This window comes from Bufo bufo, chromosome 5 (genome assembly GCF_905171765.1).
Source record: "Bufo bufo chromosome 5, aBufBuf1.1, whole genome shotgun sequence".
Taxonomy (NCBI): Eukaryota; Metazoa; Chordata; class Amphibia; order Anura; family Bufonidae; genus Bufo; species Bufo bufo.
In genome coordinates this window covers 461996070-462017236 of record NC_053393.1, presented here as the reverse complement: position 1 = coordinate 462017236, position 21167 = coordinate 461996070, and the positions used below count along the sequence as shown (strand labels likewise).

At 42.4% G+C, this 21167-nt stretch overlaps 2 protein-coding genes across 3 annotated transcripts in view; both read right to left on the bottom strand.

Annotated features, from left to right (window-relative positions):
• LOC121002302 (ATP-binding cassette sub-family B member 5-like) overlaps positions 1 to 21167 on the bottom strand; it is a 1125761-nt gene that overhangs the window by 487489 nt on the left and 617105 nt on the right. The window lies entirely within an intron of this gene.
• Positions 1 to 21167, bottom strand: part of LOC121002303 (ATP-binding cassette sub-family B member 5-like) — a 202694-nt gene that overhangs the window by 77682 nt on the left and 103845 nt on the right. For both annotated transcript variants that reach the window (XM_040433703.1, XM_040433704.1), the window contains one exon: positions 7499 to 7642. In XM_040433703.1, coding sequence (XP_040289637.1) covers positions 7499 to 7642 — 144 coding nt within the window. The remainder of the gene's footprint in view (positions 1 to 7498; positions 7643 to 21167) is intronic.

The following is a 21167-nucleotide window of genomic DNA, read 5'->3' as shown; positions in this document are numbered from 1 at the left end:
TGAATTTTTAGATCTATATCTGACCCTAGGCACAATTGATAAAGCAACTTTCTCTTTTCTCCATAATGAACATCCGATTACTCCAGTTTTCTACATCTTACCTAAAATACACAAAAATCTCCAGGAACCACCAGGCTGTCCAATAGTTTCATCCACAGACTCAATTCTTACACCTCTTTCAGTTTTCCTAGAAAAAATATTGACTCCATTGACACGACTCACCAAATCTTTTCTGCTTGATACCTCACATTTCCTCAAGATCATATCAGAACTACGACACATTCCAACTGGCTCTCTATTGGTCACGTTAGATGTGAACAGCCTGTACACCTCAATTCAACATGAAAAAGGAATACATGCAACTTCCGTGGCTTTACAAACATCTTCATTAAACGCAACTCAACAGTCCTTTTGCCTTCAGATGCTACGTTTTCTTTTATACAATAACTTTTTTATGTTTGGCGACGAATACTACATTCAAAAGAAGGGGACTGCTATGGGGCTAATGTAGCCCCTCCCTATGCCAACATATTTATCGCTAAGTTTGAAGAGGATTTTGTATACCCCCATGCACTGTATCAGAAACATGTGCCATTATGGCACAGATTTATTGATGATATCTTTTGCATCACGACAGGCGACAGAGAGACATTTAATATCTTTTATACCTACCTTAACAGTATTGACAGTGATCTTCAATTTACGCCCCACATTAGTGAAACTGATATTAATTTCTTAGACACCACCATCATAAAAAATCAGGATGGTGCTCTAAACATAGATTTGTACACTAAACCTACCGACAGAAATACTCTTCTATTGTATTCCAGTTGCCACCCCAGGAATACTAAGAACTCTCTCCCTAGATCTCAGTTTACTCGTGTGACTAGGATAGTCAGTGATCCCATTCTAAAGAAACAACGCATCTCTGAAATGTCTAAAAAATTCAAAGCACGCGGCTATCCACGCAATTTACTCAGGGAAGAAGATGAAATAGTTACCGGGGAGCAACACAGATCTAAATCATTGTCACCAGCCCGTCTCCCCTTAGTGACTACTTATCACCCATTTGTACCGAACATCCAATGGATCATAAAAAAACACTCTTCTGAACAAATTTTATCCTAACATACCTGCATTTTCTAATCCCATAAGAATTTGTTATAAACGACCAAGGCACATACGTGATATGCTAGTAAAAGCCGACATTGGTTCCCTGTCAAAATGTTTAAAACAAACCACACTATCTTCTCCTAAGACAGGTACATTTCCATGTTTAAATTGTGCACAATTTACTATTGTTTTGAAGGGTAACACATTCACTCACTCAGTTTCAGGAAAAAAAGATCACATAAAGGGTTTCTACACCTGTGCTACATCATATGTAGAGTACCTGATAAATTGCAAACACAAGTTTGACATCCGTTATAGAAAATCTGAACTTCCCATACCCAACATTTTATTAATCTGAATCATCAGATTAGCCAATTTAAATTTTAAATTTTGGAGCAAATCTTGGCTTCCCGGAGAGGTGGCAACCGTAAGCTCATTTTAAGACAATGTGAGTCCTACTGAATACATGAGTTAAAGACCATGTATCCAGTGGGGCTCAATCGTGACTTTGATTTAAAGGGAACCTGTCACCGGGATTTGGGGTATCGAGCTGAGGACATGGGCTGCTAGATGGCCGCTAGCACATCCGCAATACCCAGTCCCCATAGCTCTGTGTGCTTTTATTGTGTAAAACAAAACGATTTGATACATATGCAAATTAACCTGAGATGAGTCCTGTCCCTGAGATAAGTCATGGACAGGACTCATCTCAGGTTAATTTGCATATGTATCAAATCGTTTTTTTTACACAATAAAAGCACACAGAGCTATGGGGACTGGGTATTGAGGATGTGCTAGCGGCCATCTAGCAGCCCATGTCCTCAGCTCTATACCCAAAATCCCGGTGCCAGGATCCCTTTAATTGTATAACTCTACACCTTGTTCTTTACTCGCCTGTTAATTTTTTCTCCACAGACTAGGTGATATTAATCTGAACGTATAGTAATTCATCTATTATAAACAACTACTAACCCATTGTCAGTTCATTTTTATTTAATCAATTTATTTTCTCCCCCAATAATGCGATCATACTTTAACATATCCCTTTATTTATATGACCCCTTTACCTGTATGTTCTGCAAGTTTCATCTTAGTGGCTATAATGATTTTCTCTTATTATGTTATTTTCTGAGTATAAATAACTATCCTGTCTCTTGATCAGGCCGAGTGTACACTTCAGGACACCATATCCCTTATATTGGCCATATACCTATTCCTTTCTCCTATACGGCTCATGCGCAGAGTTATTGGCACACTTCAGCTTGCCGTGCCCACAGTTGGCCATTTGCGCGTGCGCGCGGACGTAATCACGTCACACACTCATCACGTGACCATTTAGCACCAAATAACCACTTTAAAACGGGGCATTCGCCATCCAGACAGCGCAACGCTATCCACCATACAACACATTTCTGCCTACTCGGTATGTATTCTCAGCATATTGTCCTATATAACATTCTATTGTACCTATAACCCACTACAATGGAGACTTGCTTATTGTTACCCCTGGCCACATGTTATGGCTACATTTCACCTTCCACTGTCGGCCCCTGCGTGACCAGTGGTTCAATCTTTGCAATATACATTGAACTATTATGTATTGTATTATATTATACTATTTGATATTATGTACTGGATTGGTTATTTCATACCTATTTTGCAGGCGTTTATATATCTAATTGTTCACTGTCTCCTTGTCAAGAGGGTGTATTAGAGCACCAGTTCCTTGTAATTTTTGGCAGCCCTTTCACTTAGTGCATAGGCTTTATGATTGTAGGAGTCCCACTACCTGAATAATTGTACCACAATGTAAATGAGGCCCTCCTTTATGTGATATACAGGCTGTGTCGGAGTGCCTCTTCCTTGTAATTTTTTGGCAGCACTTGCACTTTAAATACAAGTAAATATACAGGAAAGAATATTTCCTACAATTTTTTCCTCTAAAATCGATTTTATCTTCGGTTTGGTGCGTATTATTGTCAGTCTGTAAAAGTGGCGTACTACTCGGACAACATTGTTCTCAGCAGCGACCTGGGAGTCCAAGATGCATCCAGACATCCTCCCTATGCTGTTCCCGAATAATTTCAGCGATGTTTCCATCAATTTCTGATTTTTTCCTATGAACCAGACACCCTCCCCTCTTCAGAGCAGGGTTCTTTAATGCTCGGGTTCTCCCATGGATTTCCATTGCCGAGCACTCGAGCATCCCAAAGTGTTCTACTCGAGCACCCGAGCAATTTGGTGCTCTATCAACACTAGAGAATAGGAATGCAGCCTAAGGCCTCATGCACACGACCGTATTTTTTTGCGGTCCGCAAAACGGGGTTCCGTTTTCCCGTGATCCGTGACCGTTTTTTCGTCCGTGGGTCTTCCTTGCGGAGCCAAACGGATCCGTCCTGAATTACAATGCAAGTCAATGGGGACGGATCCGTTTGACGTTGACACAATATGGTGCCATTTCAAACGGATCCGTCCCGATTGACTTTCAATGCAAAGTCTGGAGTCCCTTTTATACCATCGGATCGGAGTTTTCTCCAATCCGATGGTATATTTTAACTAGTTTGTAGTATATTCTAACTAGAAGCGTCCTCATCACCATGGGAACGCCTCTATGTTAGAATATACTGTCGGATATGAGTTAGATCGTGAAACCTCATTTCCGACAGTATATTCTAACACAGAGGCGTTCCCATGGTGATGGGGACGCTTCTAGTTAGAATATACTACAAACTGTGTACATGACTGCCCCCTGCTGCTACAGGCGGCTGTGATCAGCGCAATTAACCTCTCAGGTGCCGCACCTGAAGGGGTTAATTGTACTATCATATCCCCCTGTAAGAGATCAGGGCTGCCAGGCAGCAGGGGGCAGGGGGCAGACCCCCCCCCTCCCCAGTTTGAATATCATTGGTGGCCAGTGCGGCCCCCCCCCCCTCCTCCCTCTATTGTAATAATTCGTTGGTGGCACAGTGTGCCCCCCCCGCCCCCCCTTCCTCCCTCTATTGTAATAATTCGTTGGTGGCACAGTGTGCGCCCCCCCCCTTCCTCCCTCTATTGTAATAAATCGTTGGTGGCACAGTGTGCGCCCCCATTGGCCCCCCCTCCCTCTATAGCATTAACAACATTGGTGGCCGGCCGGGAGCTCCTCCTACTGGTAAGTGACAGTTCATTTAGCAATGCGCCGCACAGACCTGTCACTTACCAGTAGGTGGAGCTCCCGGCCGGACACGAACATCGCAGCAGCAGGTAAGTATGAATCTTCTACTATTGTACTATTGCTAAGTAACCATGGCAACCAGGACTGTAGTAGCGTCCTGGTTGCCATGGTTACCGATCGGAGCCCCAGCGATTAAACTGGGACTCCGATCGGAACTCCGCTGCCACCAATGATGGGGGGGGGGAAAATGGGAGGCCGCACACTGGCCACCAATGTTGTTAATGCTATAGAGGGAGGGGGGGCCGATGGGGGGCGCACACTGTGCCACCAACGAATTATTACAATAGAGGGAGGGGGGGGGCCGCACTGGCCACCAACCTATTATTACAATAGAGGGGGGGGCCGCACTGGCCACCAATGATATTCAAACTGGGGAGGGGGGGGAGGGTCTGCCCCCTGCTGCCTGGCAGCCCTGATCTCTTACAGGGGGCCGTGATCAGCACAATTAACCCCTTCAGGTGCCGCACCTGAAGGGGTTAATTGTGCTGATCACGGCCCCCTGTAAGAGATCGGGTGCTGCCAGGCAGCAGGGGGCAGTCTTGTACACAGTTTGTAGTGTATTCTAACTAGAAGCGTCCCCATCACCATGGGAACGCTTCTGTGTTAGAATATACTGTCGGTTCTGAGTTTTCACGAAGTGAAAACTCAGCTTTGAAAAAGCTTTTATGCAGACGGATCTTCGGTTTCGTCTGTATAAAAACTAACCTACGGCCATGGATCACGGACACGGATGCCAATCTTGTGTGCATCCGTGTTCTTTCACGGACCCATTGACTTGAATGGGTCCGTGAACCGTTGGCCGTGAAAAAAATAGGACAGGTCATATTTTTTTCACGGCCAGGAAACACGGATCACGGATGTGGCTGCAAAACGGTGCATTTTCCGCGAAAAAAAAACGGAAAACGGCACAACGGCCTCGGGTGCACACAACGGTCGTGTGCATGAGGCCTAAAGGAGAGGATCAAAAGCTGTGAATTAATTTCCTATGTGTCAGATGTTAGTGGCCTAACAGATATTAGGGAGCTTTCTGCACTTGATCTTGGTATACTCTACTAGTGATGGACGAACATCTGCCGGGACGGTTCGCGAACGCGATCAAATGTTCGCGAACCGCAAGTTTACAGCAGGTCCCATTCATTTTATTGGCAGGCGAACCTGAAAAACCTTCAGCTCATATTTGCAGCCAAGAAATAATTACTAGAAGTGCACAAATAGTCCCACAACATGGACAGTGACATACCAGTTGTATTATTCGAATTTGCGATCTCCATTCATGATTTTTTCAATGCGAAATATCGGCAATATAATCTTTGCGTACGCGCATGCGCAAATGCACTATACAGTACCCAAATGCACTATAAAGAAAGTATACTGGTATATAACACCCCGCTTCAATCAGTTTTTTTGAGGGGCGACTGGTATATCACACCAGTAGAAATTATTTGTTCCCATAACGCTTGTCCCTCTATATACCTGCAGTATCGCAGCAGAACCGCACACAACTGCCGCACAATACAAATGCACTATAATATACTTTCTAACATAGAAAGTATATTATAACATTGTACAAGGAAGGCAATCCATTAGAATATACATAAAGATAAAATGTAACCTTTAATAATGTTACTATGGGGATCCATTCACACGTCTGTAAGTGTTTTGCGCAAAACACGGACACCGGCAAAGTGCATTCCGCAATTTGCGGACCGCACATCGCCGGCACTATAATTGTAAATGCTTAATCTTGTCCACAATTGCGGACAAGAATAGGACATGTTCTATTTTTTTGCGGAAACGGAAGCCCGATGCGGAATTGCGGATGCGCAAATGCGGATGCGGACAGCACATTCCGGCCCCATTGAAAATGAATGGGTCTGCACCCGTTCCGCAAAATTTCGGAATGGATGCGGACCCATTTTGCGGACGTGTGAATGGAAAAGATATCCCTCAAAATGGAAATAAATTAAATGATTAAAGTTAAGCAAAAAGCATAGATGTGGTAGGCAATAACAAGTGCTTGGCGGCACCAAATCTGAAACCATATGTCCTACCACTATCCGGGGGGTTCCAGTGCACATCGATGAATCCCGGAGGGAAAGCAAAAAACATCTATCCCTGGGCTAGATGATGATGTGGTATTAAAGGACAGGGTGGGCAAAGAACTGTCCCTGATATTGCCCTACAGGGGGGTGCTATTCTGGCCCTGATAGCCTAACCACAGACCACCCACCCTGATAAGAGCGACCCTGTCTGGAACCTTACCCTACATAAAAATGGCCCTAGTAAGCCCCTAGCCCCTGACTTCCATGTGATCACTATATAGATCTGTGTGTTTTTGACTCATTATAAAAGTATATTATAAGTATATCGCACCCCTCTGTGTATCACACCTATCGATAGCACACCTATACTAGTCCTTAAAAGGACTTTTGTGGCCCTATTAGCTAGCGTTTGGTGTCCCTAACAGCCTGTCCCGGCTCCACACAGCAACCTCTCTCTACACTGGCAAAACGCTGAATGTAAAATGGCGGCCAGATCAGGTTTATTTATAAGGTAGGGGGCATGTCTATGTGCTGAAACGTCTCAATTGGCTGTCCTGTACCACCTGATGGATGTGTCATGGGTCAAAGTTCTTCACAATGTAAAAGAATATGGCGGGCGCGAATATCTCCATATGTCGCATGTTCGGCGAATCGCGAACATGCAAAGTTCGCCGCAAAACGATCGCCGGGCGAACCGCAAGGCCATCTCTATACTCTATCTATCCATTACTTTTTATTTGTTTGATGCAGTTACAAGGCAGTATTGATACTATATCACATACATCACAATGCTGTAACAGATTATGGAACCCATTGGACCTTATGTATAAAAAACTAATGGAACACTCTCACATACTGTGTAGAATGAGAGCGGTAATATGACAAACACAACACGCACTGTTTGTTGCCATTAATGGGATTCAACTTTCCCCATTAGTTAATATTTTATAGTATTGTACAGATTTCTTAATTTACAGGGAAATTGTCTAGATCACAAGTTCCCTTTAAGGTAATGTATTATATTGTTGGCTTAACCAAAATATCATATACTTTGCAATATTATCATTTTATAAGCTGGCAGTAAGTAGATGTTTTCTTTCATTGTACTTGGATTTCCTAATTTACTTACAGCTATAATTTTGGCAAAAAAGATGCAAAACGCAGGGTGACTTCCTCCATTAATTAATGCTGCAAGCGTCCCAACCATAATATAAGGCCATTCAGACTTGTTAAGTTGCATAAGTTTTAGGAAGGAAACACTGGGAATACTGTCCTGAAAAAAAAATAATAATATGGAATTAAGATATTAATATACTTAATTACATTATATTTGTGCTAAATGGGTAAATAATTGTTACATTACATTCGTTTATATATGAAAGAGCCCTGAGTTTATGTAGAAAATAATAACTAAGAATAGCACAAAATAAGTTCCAGATATGTTGCTATTTAGTCAGTTAGTATGGCACAAGCTGTGTGGTGTGCTTGCACCTCCTGCTGGGGGTGTGAGCTAAACCATAGGTCTGCTGCAGCAGGAGCACAGGGGCTGCTTCATGCTACAGTGAGCAAACTGAACAGAAAAATATTGTGACAGCTCTATTAGCTGAGTGCTGTTACAAAATGGATGGGGATCACTTGAACAAGTTTGGGCATTAGTAGCTACCCTGGTCTGCACCCTTTAAACTCTTTAAAGATATCTGGACTCAGATGCAGGGGAACCACCAGGGAGCTATCATTTGAAGTAGTCTGTGTTCAAGTGACTTCTGACCCAAGGGGGTCATGTGATATGGGTGTGGAGCTCCAAGGGGTCAGGCAAAGCGATAGTCTAGGTCATGATGAAGTCAGGGCAGGCAGAGTTCATGCAATCAGATAAACAGAAATCAAGTGGACAACTCAGGGTCAGTACAGAAATGAAGCAGAGGTCAGGTCAGGCAGCAAAGGGTCAAATTGGGAAGCCAGGCAGGATTCAGTACATAGAACAGGCAAACAAGCTATGGCACAATTTAAAAAAAAACAACAAGTGAACTAGAACCTATTGCTCAGAGAACGTGCCTAAAGTACCACTAGGTGACCAGCTATTGATTGGGGAAGATACGTTTGCATGCGATGACCCTTTAAGAGTTGGCGTTGCCCATAGCCCTACTCCAGTGGCTGGGCTTACCATGTAGAAGGAAGGGAACACTGGTGGGTAAGTAATGTAGCAGGTGGGTTCAGCAAAGGTCATGCCCACGGTGGTCACGATGGATCATCTCCATAACGTGCACATTCCCTGAGAAGGGATGGGCCATAGAAAATATTAGAGAATGCCACAGACCAGGCCTAAAGGAAGTCCCTTGATTGGGGCATGTTGCAGCATTCACTGCAGTGGTAATGACGTGAAGAGGTCACGTTTGTAAGAGACAGCCCACACAGCTGCAAAATGGAGAAGGGGGAATCTCTTTGCAGGAGCACCACCAAAGCAGATGAAAGGAGTGCAGAAGGTGCAATGTACTGCATATCAGATGGCTGCAGAACATATTCTGTGATGATTAAAGTCTAAAGATAATGAGCGTGATGATAATGATAATAAGCATGACCAGAGTGCCAAGAAGTATGGATAATGTTGCTGAGGCCTGAAGAAGAGTAAACAAATTGATCTGCTAACCAAAATCCCTGAACAAATGTGGCAGTTTCAAAGTGAGTGGAGACTCCAGTCTATGGCACTTGAAGCGTGAACATCACTCCTGGATCAGGGATATCTCTCTTGGGAATTCCGAGATTTTAATACTGATGATCTATCCTCACATAAGGTCATCAGTATCTGATCATGGGGGTCTGACACTCGGGTCCCCCACCGATCAGCTGTTTGAGAAGGCAACAGAGCTTGCAGTAGCACCACAGCCTTCTCACAGATTTTCCAAGGCCAGCGATGACACATTCATGGGTCATGTAGCCTAGACACAATTCAGCCCCATGCAAGTGAATGGGGCTGAGCATGATACCAAGCACAGACACTGAACAATATATGACACTGTGCTTAGTGAGCATGGAGAAGGCAATGGCGCTCATAGCACCGGTGCCTTCTCAAACAGCTGACTGGTGGGTGTGCAGAGGATAGGTCATCAGTAATAAAATCTCAGAAAGCCCTTTTAAAGAGGTTGACTCACTTCAGCTAGGAACAAGACACTTGGTAACATATTGTATATGTCCATATTGCCTCCTTTGCTGACATGATTCATTTTTCTGCTCATTTCCAAGGGTTATGACCACCTTGTAGTCCAGCAGTAGTGGCTGTGCTTGCATACTATAGGACAAAGCAACAGCCTCTCTGGTGGCCAAGACCATGGGACTATACATAGGTTGGCGCTTTTTCGTATAGTGTGCAAGCATGACCACCGCTGTTGGATTGTAGGGTGGTCATAAGCTCAGGATACAAGCAGTATATAATGTGATTAAAAAATGAATCAAGCCAGCAAAGGAGAGAGAGAACCCCTGAACTAAATTCTTGTAACTGTGTATGTCCCCTCACTGAGAAACCACAACTACTAAGTTTACTGTGACTTTAAGAGACTGAAACTATCAAGACTGGTATACTCTCACATTGAGTGATGTAATTACAGTTGTGTTCAAAATTATTCAACCCCCAATGCTGTAAAGGGTTTTAGGGAATTTAGTGTACATTTGTAATTGTGTTCAGAATGAAATCTTACAAGGACTTTTTAAAGAACCAAATGCAACTAAAATGACATCAATTGTTTTTGTAATACAGTATTAAATGTTTTTTTTGTGATTTCTTCATTGACACAATTATTCAACCCCTTAACCACCTCCGGACCGCTGTACGCACAGACGCGTCCTGGAGGTGGTTGATTCATTCCGAGTGGACGCGCCGGCGCGTCCTCTCGCGAGACGCAAGATTTCCTGTGAACGCGCGCAAACAGGCGCGCGCGTTCACAGGATCGGAAGGTAAGCGAGTGGATCTCCAGCCTGCCAGCGGCGATCGTTCGCTGGCAGGCTGGAGATGTGATTTTTTTTAACCCCTAACAGGTATATTAGACGCTGTTTTGATAACAGCGTCTAATATACCTGCTACCTGGTCCTCTGGTGGTCCCCTTTGTTTGGATCGATCACCAGAGGACACAGGTAGCTCAGTAATATGTTGCACCAAGCACCACTACACTACACCCCCCCCAGTCACTTATTAACCCCTTATTCACTCTTGATCACCCCTGATCACCCCATATAGACTCCCTGATTACCCCCCTGTCATTGATTACCCCCCTGTCATTGATCACCCCCCTGTAAAGCTCCATTTAGACGTCCGCATGATTTTTACGGATCCACTGATAGATGGATCGGATCCGCAAAACGCACACGGACGTCTGAATGGAGCCTTACAGGGGCGTGATCAATGACTGTGGTGATCACCCCATATAGACTCCCTGATCACCCCCCTGTCATTGATTACCCCCCTGTCATTGATCACCCCCCTGTAAAGCTCCATTTAGACGTCCGCATGATTTTTACGGATCCACTGATAGATGGATCGGATCCGCAAAACGCACACGGACGTCTAAATGGAGCCTTACAGGGGCGTGATCAATGACTGTGGTGATCACCCCATATAGACTCCCTGATCACCCCCCTATCATTGATTACCCCCCTGTCATTGATCACCCCCCTGTAAAGCTCCATTGAAACTTCCGCATGATTTTTACGGATCCACTGATAGATGGATCGGATCCGCAAAACGCACACGGACGTCTGAATGGAGCCTTACAGGGGCGTGATCAATGACTGTGGTGATCACCCCATATAGACTCCCTGATCACCCCCCTGTCATTGATTACCCCCCTGTCATTGATCACCCCCCTGTAAAGCTCCATTTAGACGTCCGCATGATTTTTACGGATCCACTGATAGATGGATCGGATCCGCAAAACGCACACGGACGTCTGAATGGAGCCTTACAGGGGCGTGATCAATGACTGTGGTGATCACCCCATATAGACTCCCTGATCACCCCCTGTCATTGATTACCCCCCTGTCATTGATCACACCCCTGTAAAGCTCCATTCAGACGTCCGCATGATTTTTACGGATCCACTGATAGATGGATCGGAACCCGCAAAACGCATACGGACGTCTGAATGGAGCCTTACAGGGGCGTGATCAATGACTGTGGTGATCACCCCATATAGACTCCCTGATCACCCCCCTGTCATTGATCACCCCCCTGTAAAGCTCCATTTAGACGTCCGCATGATTTTTACGGATCCACTGATAGATGGATCGGATCCGCAAAACGCACACGGACGTCTGAATGGAGCCTTACAGGGGCGTGATCAATGACTGTGGTGATCACCCCATATAGACTCCCTGATCACCCCCCTGTCATTGATCACACCCCTGTAAAGCTCCATTCAGATGTCCGCATGATTTTTACGGATCCACTGATAGATGGATCGGATCCGCAAAATGCATACGGACGTCTGAATGGAGCCTTACAGGGGCGTGATCAATGACTGTGGTGATCACCCCATATAGACTCCCTGATCACCCCCCTGTCATTGATCACCCCCCCTGTCATTGATCACCTCCCTGTAAAGCTCCATTCAGACATTTTTTTGGCCCAAGTTAGCGGAAATTATATATTTTTTTCTTACAAAGTCTCATATTCCAATTACTTGTGTCAAAAAATAAAATCTCACATGAACTCACCATACCCCTCATGTGGTATCTCCGTATTCAGGAGAAGTTGGGGAATGTGTTTTGGGGTGTCATTTTACATATACCCATGCTGGGTGAGATAAATATCTTGGTCAAATGCCAACTTTGTATAAAAAAATGGGAAAAGTTGTCTTTTGCCGAGATATTTCTCTCACCCAGCATGGGTATATGTAAAATGACACCCCAAAACACATTCCCCAACTTCTCCTGAATACGGCGATACCACACGTGTGACACTTTTTTGCAGCCTAGGTGGGCAAAGGGGCCCACATTCCAAAGAGCACCTTTAGGATTTCACAGGTCATTTACCTACTTACCACACATTAGGGCCCCTGGAAAATGCCAGGGCAGTATAACTACCCCACAAGTGACCCCATTTTGGAAAGAAGACACCCCAAGGTATTCCGTGAGGGGTATGGCGAGTTCCTAGAATTTTATATTTTTTGTCACAAGTTAGCGGAAAATGTAGATTTTATTATTTTTTTTTTTTCTTACAACGTCTCATATTCCACTAACTTGTGACAAAAAATAAAAACTTCCATGAACTCACTATGCCCATCAGCGAATACCTTGGGGTGTCTTCTTTCCAAAATGGGGTCACTTGTGGGGTAGTTATACTGCCCTGGCATTCTAGGGGCCCAAATGTGTGGTAAGAAGTTTGAAATCAAAATGTGTAAAAAATGACCGGTGAAATCCGAAAAGTGCTCTTTGGAATATGGGCCCCTTTGCCCACCTAGGCTGCAAAAAAGTGTCACACATCTGGTATCTCCATACTCAGGAGAAGTTGGGGAATGTGTTTTGGGGTGTCATTTTACATATACCCATGCTGGGTGAGAGAAATATCTTGGCAAAAGACAACTTTTCCCATTTTTCATACAAAGTTGGCATTTGACCAAGATATTTATCTCACCCAGCATGGGTATATGTAAAATGACACCCCAAAACACATTCCCCAACTTCTCCTGAATACGGAGATACCAGATGTGTGACACTTTTTTGCAGCCTAGGTGGGCAAAGGGGCCCACATTCCAAAGAGCACCTTTCGGATTTCACTGGCCATTTTTTACAGAATTTGATTTCAAACTCCTTACCACACATTTGGGCCCCTAGAATGCCAGGGCAGTATAACTACCCCACAAGTGACCCCATTTTGGAAAGAAGACACCCCAAGGTATTCCGTGAGGGGCATGGCGAGTTCCTAGAATTTTTTATTTTTTGTCACAAGTTAGTGGAAAATGATGATTTATTTTTTTTTCTTAAAAAGTCTCATATTCTACTAACTTGTGACAAAAAATAAAAACTTCCATGAACTCACTATGCCCATCAGCGAATACCTTGGGGTGTCTTCTTTCCAAAATGGGGTCACTTGTGGGGTAGTTCTACTGCCCTGGCATTCTAGGGGCCCAAATGTGTGGTAAGAAGTTTGAAATCAAAATGTGTAAAAAATGACCGGTGAAATCCGAAAGGTGCTCTTTGGAATATGGGCCCCTTTGCCCACCTAGGCTGCAAAAAAGTGTCACACATGTGGTATCTACGTATTCAGGAGAAGTTGGGGAATGTGTTTTGGGGTGTCATTTTACATATACCCATGCTGGGTGAGAGAAATATCTTGGCAAAAGACAACTTTTCCCATTTTTTTATACAAAGTTGTCTTTTGCCAAGATATTTCTCTCACCCAGCATGGGTATATGTAAAATGACACCCCAAAACACATTCCCCAACTTCTCCTGAATACGGAGATACCAGATGTGTGACACAAGTGACCCCATTTTGGAAAGAAGACACCCCAAGGTATTCGCTGATGAGCATAGTGAGTTCATGGAAGTTTTTATTTTTTGTCACAAGTTAGTGGAATATGAGACTTTGTAAGAAAAAAAAAATAATAATAATCATCATTTTCCGCTAACTTGTGACAAAAAATAAAAAGTTCTATGAACTCACTATGCCCATCAGCGAATACCTTAGGGTGTCTACTTTCCGAAATGGGGTCATTTGTGGGGTGTTTGTACTGTCTGGCCATTGTAGAACCTCAGGAAACATGACAGGTGCTCAGAAAGTCAGAGCTGCTTCAAAAAGCGGAAATTCACATTTTTGTACCATAGTTTGTAAACGCTATAACTTTTACCCAAACCATTTTTTTTTACCCAAACATTTTTTTTAATCAAAGACATGTAGAACAATAAATTTAGAGCAAAATTCATATATGGATGTCGTTTTTTTTGCAAAATTTTACAACTGAAAGTGAAAAATGTCATTTTTTTGCAAAAAAATCGTTAAATTTCGATTAATAACAAAAAAAGTAAAAATGTCAGCAGCAATGAAATACCACCAAATGAAAGCTCTATTAGTGAGAAGAAAAGGAGGTAAAATTCATTTGGGTGGTAAGTTGCATGACCGAGCAATAAACGGTGAAAGTAGTGTAGGTCAGAAGTGTAAAAAGTGGCCTGGTCTTTCAGGGTGTTTAAGCCATAGGGGCTGAGGTGGTTAAAGACTACCACTCTTAAGAACAGAGGTTCATTCAAGTGTTTTCGATCAGGTATTGAAAACACCTGTGGATGTCAAGGAGCAGCAATCAAGCATAATAAGCACCAATTAGGCAGATTTAAAAGGACTGTGATACTCAGCTCCTTCTAGACATTTACTGGTGTGTTTACAAACATGGTGAAGTCAAGAGAATGGTCCAGGAAGACAAGAGAAGAGGTGATTTCTCTTCACAGGAAGGGCAATGGCTATAAGAAGATTGCAAAGATGTTAAACATACCAAGAGACACCATAGGAAGCGTCATTCGCAAATTCAAGGCACAGGGCACTGTTGAAACGCTACCTGGTCGTGGCAGAAAGAAGATGCTGACTTCGACTGCTGTGCGCTACCTGAAGCGCAAAGTGGAGAAAAGTCCCCGTGTGACTGCTGAGGAACTGAAAAAAGATTTGTCAGATGTGGGTACTGAAGTTTCAGCTCAGACAATAAGGCGCACACTGCGTAATGATGGCCTCCATGCCAGAACTCCCAGGCGCACCCCCTTGCTGTCTCCAAAGAATAAGAAGAGTTGACTGCAGTATGCCAAAAGTCATGTGGACAAACCACAAAAGTGTTCTGTGGACTGATGAAACAAAATTAGAACTGTTTGGGCCCATGGATCAACGCTATGTTTGGAGGAGGAATAACAAGGCCTATGAAGAAAAGAACACCTTTCCTACTGTGAAGCATGGCGGGGGGTCAATCATGCTTTGAGGCGTGTGCAAGGTACCATGAATTCTCTTCAGTACCAGGAGATATTGGATGAAAATGTGATGCAGTCCGTCACAAACCTGAGGCTTGGGAGACGTTGGACCTTTCAACAGGACAATGATCCCAAGCATACCTCCAAGTCCACTAGAGCATGGTTGCAGATTAAAGGCTGGAACATTTTGAAGTGGCCATCGCAGTCACCAGACTTAAATCTGATTGAGAACCTCTGGTGGGACTTAAAGAAAGCAGTTGCAGCGCGCAAGCCTAAGAATGTGACTGAACAGGAGGCTTTTGCCCATGAAGAATGGGCAAAGATACCCGTAGATCGCTGCAAGACACTTGTGTCAAGCTATGCTTCACGTTTAAAAGCTATTATAACTGGAAAAGGATGTTGTACTAAGTACTAAGATTGAATGTCACTTGGGGGTTGAATAAAACTGATAATGATGTGAGCACAGAAAATAAATTTGTGTTTATTTCATTATAAATGTTATGTTATATTTGTCTGACTTACAAGTGCCTCTTTGATTTAATTGTAAACAAGATGACTGAAATGATCAAAATCAATGTCAAACTGGCCAAAACACTCAATTTCAGTGGGGGTTGAATAATTTTGAACACAACTGTATATGGACTTGCAATGTAACATGGTAACAAAATAGAATGCCCCCCTGTGGTATGAAGATGTGTATATATTGTACATTGTCAGTGAAGCTTCATGTTTGCAGTAAAATAATTCACGTGTCTCCGCCTGCCAAATTTCTACTCTCCAAAAAACCTGTAAGGAGCAACAGCCACATTGCACACTTTACAAGAATTCTGAGATAAAGTCAGTATTCTGAAATAATATGAGAAGAGGAATAATAAAGAAATGACTGTGGAGTTACCAGGGGTTGCTAGAAAAGAAACAGTTTAAACATAAGCATCACAAACATATTAAGATATTCTTAAATTTATACCACGTGGCAAAAGATTAAAAGGAATGTGCCACCAAAAGATAACCTATCATTTCAATCACATCTTTATGTTAAATACATTTTTAAAGAGTTTTTGATGTTGTTTTTATATGTATGTTCACATATGTGAACACTCTGTTAAAGAGCATCTCTCACCATGTACCTGAGTAATAGAGCAAATAAACGGGTAGCTTTATCGCGGTCTCCTATTCCAAACATTGTTGTTCCCCTGTAGATCAGTACCTCCATTGCTGAGAAATTAAAGGGGTAGTCTGCTTTTTACTATTGAAGGTCATCAATATCAGATCGTCGGGGACCCGATTCCCACCACCCCCCATATTGATGACCTGTCCTGAGGATTGGTCATCAATAGTAAAAAGCGGACAACCTCTTTATGCCTTTATGCAAATGAGCTATTTGGTGCAAAGAAGACATCACCATTGCACCTTGTCACACCAACTGCTCCCTTCCCTATCGTGCTTAGCTCACCATGACTATGCAGTGGCTATGTTATCTCGCTTAATTAACCCTAGATTTTAGCCCATATGCTGGCAATAGCCTAGATTCTTGCTAGGACTGTATAATACAGGGTGGGCCATTTATATGGATACACCTTAATAAAATGGGAATGGTTGGTGATATTAACTTCCTGTTTGTGGCACATTAGTATATGTAAGGGGGGAAACTTTTCAAGATAGTTGGTGGTGACCATGGCGGCCATTTTGAAGTCGGCCATTTTGAATCCAACTTTTGTTTTTTCAATAGGAAGAGGGTCATGTGACACATCAAACCTATTGGGAATTTCACAAGAAAAACAATGGTGTGCTTGGTTTTAACGTAACTTTATTCTTTCATGAGTTATTTACAAGTTTCTCTTTGTTTACAGCCATTGACATGTCGCCGAGGTTAACACGTGAGGAGCGGATAGAAATTGTGTTGATGTCTGGTGAACGCAGTACCGGGTCATTGCAGCAGATTTCAATGCAAGACACCCTACGAGACCACCCATCTCCCATGCTACAGTTAGCAAACTGCTTGCTAAGTTTCGTGAAACTGGTTCAGTGTTGGATTTGCCAAAATGTGGACACATGAAATCTGTCTCTAATGAAGAAACATCAGTGGCTGTCCTAGCTTCATTCAGCAAGATCCCATAGCGTAGCACTCGCCGCATGTCACTGGAGAGTGGCATTAGTCGAACATCCCTTCGGCGGATATTAGCTACTCACAAATGGCACCCTTACAAACTCCAGCTACTGCAGCATCTCAACGAGGATGACCCAGATCGGCGCACTGAATTTGCAGAATGGGCAAAACAAAAATTGGAACAGGACCCTCAGTTTACGCAGAAGATTTTGTTCAGTGATGAGGCAAACTTTTATGTGAATGGTGAAGTTAACAAACAAAACCACCGCTATTGGTCTGACACTAACCCACATTGGATAGATCCCTCCAAGACTGTTGGAACAAAAAAATTGATGGTATGGTGTAGTATATGGGGTACAAAGATAGTGGGGCCATTCTTCATCAATGGAAACCTCAAGGCCACTGGATATGCAAAATTGCTACATGTTGATGTGTTTCCCTCTTTATGCACTGAAGCTGGCACGTTCCCTGAGTTTTTCCAGCAAGATGGTGCACTACCACATTATGGGTGTCAGGTCCGAGCATTCCTAGATGAACAGTTTCCTGGAAAGTGGATTGGTCGTCCTGGGCCAGTTGAATGGCCCCCAAGGTCTCCCGATCTGACCCCCTTAGACTTTTATCTTTGGGGTCATCTGAAGACAATTGTCTATGCTGTGAAGATACGAGATGTGCAGCACCTTAAACTACGGATACTGGAAGCCTGTGCTAGCATTTCTCCTGCGGTGTTGCTATAAGTGTGTGAAGAGTGGGAGAAGAGGGTTGCATTGACAATCTAACACAATGGGCAGCACATTGAACACATTTTATAAGTGGTCAGAAACTTGTAAATAACTCATGAAAGAATAAAGTTGCGTTAAAACCAAACACACCATTGTTTTTCTTGTGAAATTCCCAATAAGTTTGATGTGTCACATGACCCTCTTCCTATTGAAAAAACAAAAGTTGGATTCAAAATGGCCGCCATGGTCACCACCCATCTTGAAAAGTTTCCCCCCTCACATATACTAATGTGCCACAAATAGGAAGTTAATATCACCAACCATTCCCATTTTATTTAGGTGTATCCATATAAATGGCCCACCCTGTACTTTGGCCCTGGCAAACATGCAAGACTTTTTTGCATGTTATTTTTAGCAGAATCTGTAACAGAGGCTCCAAGCAGAGCCTCCAAAGCAGATGTGAACAAGCCGTTACTAAGGGGTTCAATTCAACAGCAGGTTTTTATAGAAATAAAATAAATATGATCTGTTGATGAGACCAATGATTGGCTGCTTATAGCAAATTTAGCCTTTTATCCAAGCTCCAAGTGGAGGACTAGAGCTGAGCACAGTGGTGGAGAAATAGGTGAATTTACTAAGATTATTTACTTTTTATCATTTAATGGCATAAGAAAAATTTTAAAATAACTTGGACAACTCCTTTAAGTCTTTTATTAAAAGGATAAAAGAAGAAATCAAGAGAACCTATCGACAGATATCACAAACTTGCATTTGATAAATCTTTAGACAGGAATTTCCAGAGAGACATTTATTTTAGGCATTACTGATTACCATGATTTTTTTTTTATTAATGTAATATTAATAATGCAGCATACATACACCTTGCAGTTAATATTTTGCAATATTAGTATTACAAAGCAGATATGGTTCCGGTGTGCTGTGGTTACTAAATAGATTTCATTTGAAGCTTCTCCTAAAGGCATTATCTAATTGGCCTCCAAAGTTTTCACCCTTTAACCCCAATAGAGGTATCTGAATTCTGGTGCAGGGGAACCAACAGGATGCTACCACTTGGAGTAGTCTCTGTTCAGTAGACTGCTGACTTATGGGGGTGGGGATGATCATCAGAAGACAACAGTGCAAAACACCAAGGGTTCAGGCAAAACCGTAGTCAGGGAGAGGGACAAGCCAAGGTCAGGGTTGGCAGAGTTTGTGCAATCTATAGTCACTCCAAGAGTCAGGGCAGGCAGCTCAAGGACAGTACAAAGATCAGGAAGAGCTCAAGTCAGGTAAGAAGGTTCAAATCTGGAGTCAGGTAGAAGTCGGTACAGTAAAGCAGACAAGACAAGTAGCGCACCTTAGTGGGATACTAGACAACTAGAACCTAATGCTCAGGCACCCTCACACATGGGAAGGTGCCTTAAATGCCATTGGGTCTGTGCTGGCCTTTAAGAGCATATGTGCCCTATGGGTAGTGAGAGGCAGAGCCAACAAGAGCAATCCTTGGCCAACAAGGGGAGGAATGGGCGGCCCTGGCCACCAGGAAGGAGTAGTGGAGCTCCAGTGAGCACAGGCTGCAGCCGATATGGGCAAGCACTCAGACAGCCATGTGCAAGAAGGAGATGTCAACGGGCATGGACTGTCAGTGCAAAAATGTATAAATTATAAAGGAGTGGAACAGCAAAAAGATAAGAGGGAAGAAGGGTACATCTAAACAATCTGAATAATAGTGAGGTATGATAGTTCCAATATAAAAGTACCGTACTGCAGGGTATAGTACACATGAGAGAATTTAGATCTGTATTAATGTGTGGATTATCTTGGGATGCAGAACACAATTTGTAATAGAGATTATGCAGAGTTTGCTAAGGAAGTGAAATATCTGAAAATGTACATTGAGGAGGGTAATGTTGCAGAGAATGATTGCTGGGTGCAGCAGAGTCAATTCAGATCAGACATTGTGGATAGTGATGAGCGGCAGGTCCCATATTCAAATTTGCGATATTTTGCGAATATTCTCTAGAATATTCGTTTTGATATTTGCGAATATTCGTATTGAAGATTATTTTCGCGATTGCGATTAATCTAAAATGTAAAAATCGCATAATGCGAAGTTGAATAAAAAAGAATATATAACAATATAGTAAATATAGTGCTATATATTTGTTTTAAGAATATTCGTCATATTCTAAAACAAGAATATATAGCAATATAGTGAATATTCGAGAAAATACAATCTGAGCAATTTAGCTAAGCTAATATAGTGCTATAATATTTATTTTTTAATAGTGTAAATTTTTTTCCAAATCTGAAGTTCATAAGAGAATAAAAAAATAAGACTATAAAAAAAGGTTATAGCACTATATTAGCTAAATTGCTCTATATTTGTATTTAGCGAATATTCGCTATATTGCTATATATCCTTGTTTTAGAATATGACAAATATTCTAAAAAACGAATATATAGCAATATAGCGAATATTTGTAAAATACACATATAGACTGCAATTTAGCTAATATAATGCTATAACTTTTTTTTAAGTTGTAATTTTTCTTCAAATCTGAAGTTCATAAGAGAAAATAAATTACGATTATGAAAAAAAGTTTATAGCACTAGATTAGCTAAATTGCAGTCTATATGTGTATTTTATATTTTGAATATTCGCCTTTTTTTTTTTAAACCTGTACAGTTGTTCGGCATACTCATCCCCGACAAGCGTCCCCGTCACCATGGGAATTCCTGTGGGTTAGAATATACCATTGGATCTAAGTTTTCACAATCGCAGGGAAAACTCAGATCCAATAGTATATTCTAACCCACAGGCGTTCCCATAGTGACGGGGATGCTTGTCAGGGAGAAGTATAGCAATATATACAAGTGAGCATTAGTAACAGCGACATCTAGTGGCATAACTGTGAACTGCAGTCAATCCAGCAATAGACTAAGCTGTAAGTTGTTGTATCTCCAACAGGTAATTGGGTAGTTTCTTGTTGGTCTATAGTCATAATTTGGGTTAGTACTGTACTAACAGTTTACATACCG